The sequence below is a fragment of the Larimichthys crocea genome, chromosome VIII (genome assembly GCF_000972845.2).
Source record: "Larimichthys crocea isolate SSNF chromosome VIII, L_crocea_2.0, whole genome shotgun sequence".
Classification (NCBI taxonomy): Eukaryota; Metazoa; Chordata; class Actinopteri; family Sciaenidae; genus Larimichthys; species Larimichthys crocea.
In genome coordinates, this window is record NC_040018.1 from 17,550,847 (window position 1) to 17,564,558 (window position 13,712).

Consider the following 13,712-nt stretch of genomic DNA (forward strand, 5'->3'; position numbering starts at 1 on the left):
CAGAAATTCAAGTTTGAATGAGGAGAAATGATTAACTTAAATAAATGCATTTATATATATATAAATATAAACTAAACAGTGTCATGTATTTTGGTCTGCTTCAGTGGTTCATGGTGCAAGCTCACACACACACACAAACATGTCCAATTATTGAGTATAGCCTATTGATGTTTATTTTAGTGATGTTTTGCACAGTTGCAACGATGGATCTGCATCACAATGTGGCAGCTAAACATGAATTTTATGGAAAAATGTATTTAATATTTAAAGAAGAAACCTGCTTTTGTCAAGTAGGCATTGTTACTCTGGAGTCAGGATGTCATTCCCTCAATATAAGATCAAAACCAACCAGCCAGATGTTGTGCTATAAGGCAACATTTTTGATAAATAAATCTTCTAATTAATTAAATATATAGCAACATATTGTAGTTCTAATAACCACATGAACTATTACATTTTCTGAAAGACTAGAAATCATTGCGCACTGAATCATTTCGTTGTTCTGTGATTACTCGACATGGAAAAAAAAAAAGTATGTGGGCACCGCTCTGTGTTACTGTTGAAAATCTCATTCCCAAACCATTAAATGAATCGCTGCTCTAACAGACTCCACTCTTCTGGAAAAGATTTTCAATAAGACTTGGGACTCTGCGGCTTCTCCCATTAGGTTGTAAGTGTGTTGAGGTCACAGTCTGTGTTCCAGTTCACCACAAATGGTGTTGGATGTCAGTCAAAATCTTTAAACTCAGAAAAACAATTCTTTATTGACCTTGTTTTGCACACTGGAGCATCATAATGTTGAAGCAAGAGAGGATCTTCCTCAAATTTCTGCCACCTTGGTAGCTTCAGCTATCCTTGTATGGTGTAGCATTAAGACTTTCTTCCTGGGACATGCATATCTGTCAAAAAAAAAAAGACACCAAAATTCAATATTTATCCAGTAAGTTATCTGGTGAGAACATGGAGCCCAGTGATGCATATTTCTTGAAACTAATATAAATATTTAATGATGCCCAGAGCTCTTATTATTCAGAATCAACTTACAAGTATGTTTAAACATTCAAAGAAAAGCTTTTGAGAAGCTCTCAATGTAGCTTGTTTGCACACAGTGCTGAGAGCAAATTTACAGAAAGTTACACATGGACATGTTTATAAAGCAAGGACAAAGATAAAGAAACACAACACATAACGATGATGTACAAGCAAGTAGCTATGAAAATACATTTTGGTGTAAGCAGTCTACAGGGTTACAAATAGTGCAAGAGGCACTGTTTATTGATTATTTAGATTATGCACCAGATATTATGTATTTTATGGGGACAATCCACACTGATTGAGTTCTGTAGAGTAAAAGCACAGAAGTCAAAAATCAAATCAAAAATACCTAAAATACATAAAGTTAGTACTAATTTTGCAGACCCATTTCTAAATAATTTACAGGATATTATAATAATCGTTTATGTGTAAATATCACTTTGCTATTGCAGATGGGGAAAAAAGTGGGGATACTTAATTTACTTCTATTATTATTTGATTTCATTTGAACCCATAATACATCGTATGTATTTGTTGATTACAGTTTGTATTGTGAATGTGAATCTACAGAGTAACAAGTAAGTTATGAATTCATTGTAGTGCAGTAAAAAGTTCAGTTGCCTCTGAAATGAGTGGAAGTAAATTAAAAAAAATAATAAAACACTGATGTAAAATTAGAGGAGGTAAAAGCACGTGAACAGGATAAGTAAGGGAAGTATAATGCACAATGCAGGAAATAGTTATACAACAATGTTCAGAAGACAATCCGAGCAGGTTAAAACGGGACCATTACATTGTGGAGAAGACATAGTCCAGGTGAAACCAGATGTTGACATCTGGATGTTTGTTTTCTAACATCAGGACATGGTGAGCGTCACTGTCCAGCAGTGGGCGCTGAGAGCCGCACTACACACACCGTGGCCCGGAGAAGAAGAAGCAGCAGCAGCAGCAGCAGCAGCAGATTAGAGGCAGACACAGGTGGTGGTCGGTGCTAGTATCGGAACCAAGATCCGTACACAGAAGCAACCATGAAGAACGAAGGTATCGAGGGGACGGAGAGATTCCTGAGCCCGGACAGAGGCAGAGGCCTGCGGGCGGTGAGGCACTTCGCGGTGGGGGAGCTGGTGTTCGCCTGCCCGTCCTACGCCTACGTGTTGACAGTGAATGAGAGAGGAGCGCACTGTGAGCACTGCTTCACCAGGTAACACCTGAAAACACACCTCTGTGTCCGGGTTCAGCTGAGCTTAAGACACAACAAAGCCAGTGATGAGTCCAGTTTAACGCCGACTAACCTCGACACCGAGCTAGGTTAGCCTGTGACCCCCCCCCCGTGGATACCTAACAGTGCCTATCCGGTGCAGACAGGCTTAAATGGGTCAGTGCGGAGAGGCAGCTCACCTGACCGACGCTGCAGCTTTTGTTAAGTGGCACTGCAGAGTCAGGAGAGTCTAAAATAGATGCCAACACTCACCTGCAGCAAGATTGCTGCCAGTTTTTAAAGGCGACATGTGAAAAAAGCTTTCCTCTCATCTAAAAGAGCTTACTGATGTGCTAGTACACTTACAGGTAGTACACTCAGTACTTTGTGTATTAGTTTGCACTATTACACGTGAGAGTACTCACTGTTCCTCCAGCAGCTGCAGAAAACCTGCAGTCTTCATAATATCAGACTGTCTTTGCTGTTTTTTCTGCTGTAAAAGTGAATTTATTTGTCATTAACAGACAATAATAAGGTAACTTGGTAGTTTTCAGCTGTGTTGGGATGTGGAGTGGTTAGAAAGGCCTGCCCACAACATTCACATGAGTACTGACATGTGTAGGTGTGTGAAGGCAACATACAGAAAGGTTAAACTGCAGTGCGCTGCTCTTTTTTTTTTTTTTTCAAGGTTTAGCCCTCGAGCTTGCCTATTTGTCTTGTTGCGATGACACTCTTTATGAGGTGCTTTAGAGTTAAATTTCTCCCTCTCGCACACACACACACACACACGTGTGTCTTACCAAAGCTGCCATTAAGGTTTGTAGAGCAGTAAAAGGTTAGGCTGCTAAATATAGTCGTCCATGTGTCCCAAGAGAGGAGGAGCCAAGAGATGAGAAGGCCAGAGGTGCATGTGGGCACTGAGGGGGGTGGAGGTGTAATAGTGATCTTTAGTCACCCCGTGCTGAAAATGACAATGTTTAGTTAGGAAAAACTGACTCGAATCAAAGTTCTTGCAATGCACTAACCTGTGTCGGTGTTTGAGTTGACTTGTTGTGCATCCGTGCGTCTAACCTTTTGTCACAGGACTGTAAAAACTCACTCATGAGTCTCATTCAGTCTCAATTTAGCAGTCACATTTAAATGTCGTGGGAACTAATGTCAGTAAAGGGTTTTAATTAAATCCCATGTCAACCAACTGAAAAACATCAGGCAATGTTTCTATGTCTCAGATGAAGGTGCACTCTGTGTAATTTCATGCAGGTTGATACGATTAAATTCTGCTGACAAAATGTCCACTTCTCACAGCAAAAGTGTGTGTGTGTGTGTGTGTGTGTGAGTAATATGTTGTGTCTTCATGTCATGACAGGAGAGAAGACCTTTTTAAGTGTGGCAAGTGTAAGCAAGCCTACTACTGCAATGTTGACTGTCAGGTGAGAGTGCTTTAAGCTTCCTTTTTGTTTTTTTGTGTGTCAGTGTGTGTGCCAGATGCTTCAAATAACCATAGAAACTGACTGTGAATACATTTTTACTGCTAACAAAAATAGTATTTCTTCCTTAAAAATGTTTTGTTCCTGTCTGTATTCAGATAGGACACAGAAAAAGTTAGGCCAAGGTCTCGGCTATTTGATTGTTATTGTCAGTGACAGGCGACGTTTTGTGCCCTTTGGATGCATTCATACATGTCGTCCCAAAAGTTGAGCGTTTTGCTTCACTGGTATCTCTTCAGAGTAAATTTTAAAAATACATTTCTACTGTTTTTGTGACCCATCTTCAGACTTAAGGCCACACATTGAGAACCACTCTGGCTGCAAACAACAAGAGCCAGAGAGAGAGAGGGCACACACTGGCACTGCTGTTGCTATGACAATTTAGTCTGTCCTTCCTCTGCCTCTGTCTAGTTTTAGTTTCATGGCACAAAATCCACCCAGTCAGCTGCAGTACAATTCAGTTTTCTGTGTGTGCATTTGTGTGCGCTTTATGATAAAACCCTGTGTTCGTTTGAATCTCTGTTACTCTCACCTTCTTGCTTTTTTTGTTTTTTGTCTCTCTGTGTTTTGATGTTGTCGATTCATGCATTGTCCTCTTAAATGAGAATTACTTGCTGTAATAATGGAGAGTCTTTTTCTGTGTGCGTGTGTGTGTGTGTGTGTGTGTGCAGAGAGGTGACTGGCCCATGCATAAGCTGGAGTGTGTAGCTATGTGTGCCTATGGGGAAAACTGGTGTCCATCAGAGACCGTCAGACTGGTCGCTAGAATCATCTTGAAACAGGTAAAGTAATCATAAGAGTAGAAGTGCTTCAATGTTCATAAATTTAATTTTTTAAATTGGGATTAATGTGATGATTAAACAAAAACTCAGGTAAAGACATCATCATCCATCGCAGTTTAAAATCAATACTGTGTACAAGAAAGCAGTCTGATTTAGGGGCCTCTGTTTACAGAATATGGAAGAAATGGAATATAATAATTTGATATTGCTTTTACGAGTGTATAATCACCTGAAAATAAGAATTGTTATATTTTGTTACATTAAAATGAGTCTTATGCAAGGAAGGGGAAAGGAGCCATGTGGGAAGAAGATAAAATGTCAAATAAAATAAGTGGCTGCTTGATAATAAGTTCATTTATGAGTTGGACTATACCAGCTGTGAGCCGCTGGAGCAACGTGGCAATGACTTAACTGATCTCATTTTCATTTGTATATTTTTGCATGAGTAGTGTCACAGGAGTATCGTTGGTGTTATGTCTTTGTTATCATCTATTGCAGTCCAGAAGGTCACTTCAGACTGGAGTTGTTGGCGAGCCAAAAAAAAAAAGCCATTTAGCTGACAAAACCATACATACTAATGTTAACCTAGTTGTGGTGTAATGTCCAAGTGTTGGTCCTATTGAAGATCACACTTCCTGAAGACCAGTGCTTCTGTCATCAAGCTGTGTTTAGCAGCTGTTTTATTGTTAGTGTTTAAATTGACCAAAAAAACACATTTTCTATTATAAGGCAAAACATTGAAAACTAGAATTATGCTATTTTGTCTTTTATATTGCATGATCTTTGACTAAACTGATCTCATGTGTGTCGACATGTTGCAGAGAGTCACAACAGAGCGAACTCCTTCAGAAAGGCTGCTACTGCTCAAAGAGTTTGAAGCCCGTGAGTTATAAGATATATGTGTGTGTGTCTGTGTCTTAATACATGAGCGTGTGTTTAGTTACATTTGAATGCGATTTTAGTTACATGGTGCAGTGTGTGTGTGTGTGTGTGCGTGTGCAGTTGTAGTAGGGTGTCTATTAATATCCTCTGCTGTAGCCTCCAGTCCTGGTTCTGTCTCTTTCATTCACTCCAAGTCTGCAGAGCACTGGGACTTAAATCCCAAGCTTCTGGGTGCTGTAATTTCATGTTCTCTCCCTCCTTTAAAAATGACTGCCACTGTGCCCTTGAGCAAGGTACTCAAGCCTCTTCTCTGAGAGACGGTACTGAGAAGATGTTAATATACAGGGTTACATTTTTTTTTTACCTTTTTTGTAACCTCTTTTTTTGTCACTAAGGTGTTTTTTAGATGAAGACTAATTTAAAAAAAAAAAAAGCTCTGAGCACACATGTTTAGCTGCTCCTGATCATACACTATAAATAGTGTTTCTTTGTCAACACACACAGAAACAAAGCTGTTTTCCATCTAAGCGCCCACAAATTGTTTTTCTCTGCTCCATTTGGTAATATCGTTTAGTGTGGACTGTTGTTACAGGCTCAGAGGTGTCATCAGAGGATTGTCACAGAATTAACCTTCACACCTGTCTCTCATGCACACAAAGCAAATCACTGACCAGCTGCTGCCACCAGACTGTGTCTGTGTGAGTTTGGGTGACTGACAATGACACATGGCCTAATGCAACAGTATATCCTACACTTCACTCACACCGAGCAGTTCCACTGAAGAGCCTACGATAGATTATCCAACCGTCCGTTTTTCCACAAGAAGGATTCTTCATGGGGAGCATGATGGCGCCATTTCAAATCCAGAGTTTGATCAGTAACGTGCTCAAGAGCATCTTAACATCAAAGAACATGAACTAAACAAAGATACACCATTCTAGACACAAGGTTGTCTCTTTATGATGATCTGGTTGATGTTATTGAATTTCTCCCTATTTCCTTTTTCTGTAAATGTTCTTTCTTTATTTTTGATCTTATTTTCTTTTTGTCTGTGTCTCATTGAATTTTCCAGATCTAGATAAGATGGACAGTGAGAAGGATGAGATGAACCAGACAGACATAGCAGCACTGCACCACTTCTACTCCAGACATATCACTGATATCCCCGACGACCAGGCTCTCACTGAGCTCTTTGCACAGGTAAAACTGGATAACACAACTTTCTGAAGTTTCTTTGGATCATCTGGTTATACACGCTGTACTCTTTAAATTACATTTTTAGTTTCTCTGTTGGTAGAAATCCACTTATTAAAAGATCCTGAATCTTGGGTGTGTTTTGTTACTGTTGTGTGGTTGGTCAGCAGACAGGTGTTGACCTTTGTCGGTTTGTACTGCTTAATGCATGCTTCTGTTCACACATCCTTTAAATTTCTCTCCCACACATCAACCCCAGTTGTCTGTACAGTTGTTAGCACATGCACAGGGGAGCAAATGTTGAAGTGAAACCTGGATCTCTGTCTCTCTCACTCACACACACACAGGTCCTCTCTCTTTAACTCCTGTTTAGCTTTTTAATTTGATCTGTCTGTCAGTGCTGCTATCTCCTTTCTCTCCACACTACACCCACAGTCTCTTTGGCTTCTTATCTCACAGCTACATTTAATCTCCTACTCCTAGATTTCCTCCTCCTTGATGGAAATAAACACCACAAGTGAGTAGAGGTTGATGCCAGTCGTATTATCAAATTACTCACCCTGCTGTTCTCTGTCTCCGCCTGTTTGTTTGTGTCTTCTCGCCTGTCTTTCCTCGCCTGTCCCTTCTTCTGTCTCCTGTCTCCAGGTTAACTGTAATGGTTTCACCATAGAGGATGAGGAGCTCTCCCATCTGGGATCAGCTGTTTTTCCTGAGTAAGTAGTCCATGTTAACATGCCATGAACAGTCATTTGGCAACATGTTACAGATTAAATCCCTTAGTGCTTTTTAAAAAAAAATCTGTATGTCTCATTTGTTTTGTTTCATTATTTTAGTTCTATCTCTCTCTTTAAAAGTCAGTGTGGTATTTACATAAACCGTCATCCAGTCCCAACATCATAGAGCTGCTAAGTGAAATATTTTTTAGAACTATTCTGTGATTTCACAATTCTTTGCTAAGCTTTTGTGCTTCTCCTCCTCCTTCCTTTCTTCCTTCTAGTGTAGCACTGATGAATCACAGCTGTAGCCCCAATGTCATAGTGACCTATAAAGGCACAGTGGCTGAGGTCAGAGCTGTTCAAGAGATTAACCCTGGAGACGAGGTAAGTAAACAAAGGCAACAAACAAAGATGCTTCTCAGTGACCACATACAATCACAAAGAAAAACCGCATCTGCATCTTGACTCATGCAAACTCTTGCCCTCTGTAGATCTTCAACAGTTACATCGACCTGCTCTATCCAACAGAGGACAGGAAAGAGAGGTTGTTAGATTCCTACTTCTTCACATGCCAGTGTACTGAGTGCACCTCCAAGTCTAAGGTACTGTTGGCACGCCTCTCTGAAGCTCTCTGTGCTACACACTAATATGTGCTTTATGTGTGCCAAAGGCAGTGGAAACTGGATGCTCTCAGTTCAGCCCCAGGCGAGGGCATAAATGTGAAACCTGTGTGATTTGGAGGAGGTTGAGAATTCAACACACACTCTATCCTACTGTCTATTTTAACATATGAGAGTGTTGTAGGTTTGATTTTTTGATCTGATCGAATGAGTTTGTACTATCTGTGTATTAAATAAAAAAAAAGATATTCAGTAATTTCACCATTTTTCATAGTATATTGTGTTTTGGCAGGAAATGATGGTAAACATAAGTTTACTATTTTGACTTTGGAAAACCTTTGCTAGTTTCACATTTAGACATTTTTTGTAAATGTGATCTTTTTATGTGCTCTGAAAGCTGCCTTGGCACGTAGTTTCTAATCATTTCCAGCTGTGAGCAGCTCCCATTGTACTTTGCATTGTGGGGCAATAAATCAACGTCCTCTTCAATCATCAAGCAGATATAGTGATACATATTTGAGTACTTTTTTTAATGTTCCAATGTAAACACAGGTCGCACAAGCCAGAATTGGTGTGTACAGCAGTATGAAACTGCAACATGGCGCTGTTAGAGTCAGTTAGAAGTCTCTGTTGTTGTTTTTTTACATTTTAGGATATCTTGTGTACAATATGTCACTGTACATATGTTTTCTTCTGTATGCATTTTCTTTCCATCCCATTCTAGGATAAAGAAAAAATGGAGATCAGGAAGCTGAGTTCTCCACCAGAGCCAGAGGAAATCCGATCTATGGTCCGTTATGCCAAAAATGTAATCGAGGAGTTCAGGAGAGCCAAACACTACAAAAATATCCTTTTCCTGTGTTTATAACTGTGTCTCTGTTTCACTCTTGATTGAGTCAGTCAGTTTGTCTTCTCTCTTCCCAGCCTCCCCTTCTTTCTGTACATTGTTGGTGTCATTATTCCTTGACTCTGTGGCACCCCCTAGTGAGCTGCTGGAGATGTGTGAGCTTAGCCAGGAGAAGATGGGAGCTATTTTCGCAGACACAAACGTCTACATGCTGCACATGATGTACCAGGCAATGGGTGTCTGCCTCTACATGCAGGACTGGGATGGAGCTATGAGCTATGGAGAGAAGATCATTCAGCCATACAGGTATAATTATCTGTAAGGGATCTGTAAGGAGGCAGTGATGCAATTACAATAGATCAGTTTGTTGTACAGCAGTGCTGTTGTCAGAAAGCCCCTGCACAGAATCCCTGAAGAAAGACTGAATAGCTGAGGGCTTCGCAGTCCATCAGTAAGAATTTGTTCTCACTTTTTCAGACCTTTTGTCTGGAGAAATCTGTAACATAGTGGGCTTTCTTTACACTTGAAATCATTAATATCACACTGAGTGACGCAGCAGGAAACTAAGCAGAGGTGCATTTCCTGGAGTCATATATTGTTAATGCATTGCACATTTTTCTCTGTAGTATACAGCACCCAGACACATCTGCTATATAGTTTATCTTTTACAGTTGTACTCTCCCAGCTTGATAAGTTTCCAACTTTTGTATCTCTACAACAATGTAACATTAATTATAGGTTATATTTTGTTTCCTCACGCATTCACCGCTTAACTTGTTGTATAAATGATATTCTCTCCACAGTGTTCACTACCCAGCCTACTCTCTAAATGTGGCGTCTATGTATCTGAAACTGGGACGTCTGTACTTGGGGCTGGAGAAGAAGGCACAAGGAATCAGAGCTCTGAAGAAGGTACGATTATAGACATCTGGTCAGTTGGTGGAAAAGTGAGGAAAAAATACAGTAGGCTAAAAAAGAGGAGGCAGAGTGAGGACAGAACATTTAGCTGAAGATAAATCAGCTGTAAAAAGCAACTGCAGCTAGAATAACTAATTAAGTTAAAGACGTTTAGAGAGATGAGATGAGTCAGGTGCTTGTTCAAACATTGATCTACAGAACAACTTAATAGCTACAAAGTGCCACTTCATACATTTTCTGATGTCTTTAAATTCTTTTATCATTTATTTATTGATCTATTATCTTTTGTTTTTTTTATGTCCTCAGGCAATTGCCATCATGGAGGTGGCTCATGGGAAAGATCACCATTATGTAGCGGAGGTCAAACGAGAAGTCGAGGAGCAGAAATAAACAAGGTGTACGGGGAGCAGCAAAAGAGATCCACTGGATTGAGGAATGTCTCTTAAAGCAACAAAATTTGCATCACAACTGCATGCCATGCATCTTATACCTCTCCGGTTTCCGTCGCCCACATTTTGTTTTTCAAGCCTGTCTTAAGGCAGGGCTTCTTTCTTTCTTACCGTCAACACATTCTGGCTGAGGACGACCATGTTTTGTATCTGCAGCTACTTCAGTTAAAAACCAACAAATTTGTTTTAAAATGTTTGAAATGGAAAAAAAGCATCTGACACACTCACAGTTCTAATCTTGAACTTCATTTGAAAACGTTTTCTGTGTGCTGAAACTCATTAAATCCATTCAACACCCATACTGTAATTCAAAAAAGGAGATCACATCAGTGGAAAAAAGGAAATCTTTAATACTGCTATGTGACGGCTACATAAGCTCATTTTATGATATGAAATTCTGCCCAGTTCACTTTGTTCTGTAGACACATCAACAGACTTTGTATTTCTCCATTATTTATGTCTGTGGCGGCAGTTTAAGCTGCGCAGCTTTGCTCCAGAGCAGTTGTTCAGTGTTTTGGACTCCTGTACAAACTTGTGAGTAGTTGTTACAGTGGGCATTACTACTTATTCACCAAAACATTTTAATTCTGTCAAGTATTCAGCAGCAGAGTTTCTGGCTTCATTGATTCTTATTTAAAGGACCAGTGTGTAGGATTTAGTGGCATCTCGCGATGGTGGCCACAAAACATGTGGAAAACATGGAACACCTTATCTATTTAATGTTTAGTTTGTCTGTTAGGTGCTACTGTAGAAACGTGGCAGTTGTGTATGACATTGTGTAAATAGAGCCCCCCCAAAATCCTTACACACTGGACCTTTTTTTAAACTGTGAAAAAAAGATGACTGACCATGCATCAGCTACTCTGTAGCAATGGAGAAGAGAAGAACTATTCCTGAATGAATAACCAGTGTTTTGATTGGCTTGTCTTGCACTATGTTTTGCTTGTTTTAAAACCGGAAAAGGTGTTGCATGTTTTATTGTTTTTTTTGTTTTGTTTTTTTTCCATATGAGGCTTGTTGACCAAAAGGGCCACGGGTTTTACTGACAAGGAACCAGCTATAATTCTCTATTCACAGTCTATCCTTAAACAGGGGTGCTGATCTGAGACCAGTTTACCTCTTAACACAGAGTGATGACTTTGGTGCCATGACCTTACAGATGATCCTGGATCAGAGCCTCTTTTGCTCTCAGGAAAAAGGGCGCAACACTGTAGCTTTTGTTGCCTTTTGTCAAGAGATGCATTATTGTACCTTTTTAGTGTTTTCTCAGAAGCGTCACCCTGGGAATCAAATCACCTTGGCATCAGTGGGCAGAATATTAACATGCAGTATAACTTGCTAGAATATATATAAATGATAACAAGGAGGGAATTCATCCTCTTCATACACTTTTAATTTTATAGTAAACAACAGAAAGTGCATCTCCCTTTAATCTCTGCTTCAGTGCAAAATTTGTTTTTGCACCTCGTAAGCTTAATAGACTGGGATGAATCATAATGTATAACATAACCAGTATAACATCACTGGTAACATTTTAGGGAAGCATTACCTTCAGCAGACATGGATACATCATAAAATGCGTGTCAGTGGTACAGCGATTAAGAAAATGCTGTTGACAATCGTCATAAATGAAGGAAGTGTTGCCTCTGTATTTTGAGGTTTAAAATGGCCCCAAAATCATGAGTAGGTGGAGCAGTTACAGGTCATGAAACTGTGTTCTCTCCAGATTTGACTAAATCATGACGTAGAAAGGTCTTAAAGAAGGCTGTTTTTTAATCTTAAGAGTAAGCATGCAGTGTGTTAAACGAGGATGTAAAACGTTGAAATTAAGGCAATGCAAATGTCATCACCTGGGCCTTATTTAAAGGTGCTTGTTGCACTAAAATTTTGTACATTTTCTGCGACAAAATGATGTCAAAATGGAAAACCCGTAAGCACATTTTTTTTCATTTCCTGTCTGTGGACAGTCTGCTTGCCTGCAGTCTTCACACAGTGGCACAAGTCACAGAACGAATTATTTTATTCTTTTTAATACCTGTAGCTTCTCCCTCTTCTTTACTATGGATGCAATTCTATGCACCACATGAATGTGGGTTACTGAGGGTTACAAATAGCCCATTGTTATGAGTTACCTGTGGTCATATTTGTAGCAACTCCTGCATAGGTGACTCTTTTTGTCCCCTGCAAGAATGCATCTCGAAGGTGCCTGCCTTACAGCTTTGCATAGGTAATCCAAAAGCACCAATCAACCAGCCATCAGTTCCACATGTTTATTTTTGAGTATGTTTTTACAAAGGAGAGACACAATGAAGAGGTTTTGTAGGCTGGTTTGCACAAACCAAAAAAACATCTGAAACCCTTCTGTTTGCTAGATTGGAGCAGTTCATTTCATTTCTGGACAGACTCTTAAGAACATGCATATGATTTGTTTTTCTGTGCTGTCATGAAAGATTAAAAACCTGTGGCACAAGGGTTAAAACAGTAAAATCACACTTATACTGCATGTGTAAAACCAGATGAAAGGCCACCCAGATGATGTTTTTCTGCTGTTTCTGTAATGAACTTTTACATTTTCAGGCATGAATGTTATTTTATTGGAATGCAAACCTAAAAACTGAGCCTCTGATTCTTTCTGTACCATGTCAGTGGAACTCAATAAATGACCATATGGCACTTGCTTTCTTGTATATATATTTATTATTACAGTAAGATCATTTATTTATAAGTTGCATATTGCACAACAAAACAGGACCTAAGCAACATGACAAAGATAAAAAATTTTGTTAGAAGTATTCTACAGTAATCTAGTGGCTTCAGTGGTTAAGCTTTGCTTTCTGATCACCAAAAAGTAGACAAGCTCATATGGTGTTTTTCTTCTAGCATCTTCACAATGACTGTCCCAACAGGAGCAGGAGGAGAAACGGCTGTACAGTTTGTGCTGAAATGTGCAAAGGTTCACAGAATATTTAAAGCGGTTTAACAAAACGCGGTAGTTCAAAGATGTTAGGTAAAAGGTATACATTAATGTAATGCATAGAGTCAGTTGAGTCCTGGTGGGTGGAGGGGGTGACTTGAGAAAATTATAAGCCATTGACTAAGGTGAAATAAGATAAGACAGACAGATTTGATTGATTTCACTTGTTGCAGCAGCTCACCATGCACAAAGTGGATAAGAAATATATAGAAAAGTTCTAAGAAAAATAAAAAGATATATACATTATATACACCACTCAAGTATACGGATATGCATGTTGGATTCATTTTCATTCTTCATTTCACAGAAATAAATGGCCCTTAGACAGTGTAAATCCAGTGGACAGTGCAAGTACTGCATCATATCAGGCAGACCGTCTTATTACGAGAGAATTAAAAAAACAACCATTAGTCAAATGTGCAAATCTTGAATATATTTAAGCAGAGGGTCTTAAATATTTGCGTTGCACTGTGAAATGCATGGCTCATACTTATATCTCTTGGAAAACACGTCCTGTGTTGTTGACGGACGTTGTAGTTACAAAGTCACACCACGTGTTGGCACTGTTGAGACAGGAGAGGAAAAGCGAACCAATCAGTGTGCGTTATAC

General features: G+C 39.4%; 1 protein-coding gene across 1 annotated transcript; it reads left to right on the top strand.

Moving 5' to 3' along the window:
* The first annotated feature begins 1,734 nt into the window (after positions 1-1,734).
* On the top strand, positions 1,735-12,805 carry smyd2a (SET and MYND domain containing 2a). The gene is made up of 12 exons (XM_010732321.3): positions 1,735-2,236; positions 3,600-3,663; positions 4,392-4,502; positions 5,324-5,384; positions 6,457-6,584; positions 7,224-7,291; positions 7,576-7,678; positions 7,786-7,896; positions 8,639-8,759; positions 8,893-9,067; positions 9,565-9,673; positions 9,986-12,805. Exons 1-12 carry the CDS (start codon positions 2,064-2,066, stop codon positions 10,067-10,069), a joined length of 1,308 nt encoding a protein of 435 aa, XP_010730623.1. The 5' UTR covers positions 1,735-2,063; the 3' UTR covers positions 10,070-12,805.
* The last annotated feature ends 907 nt before the right edge of the window (positions 12,806-13,712 follow it).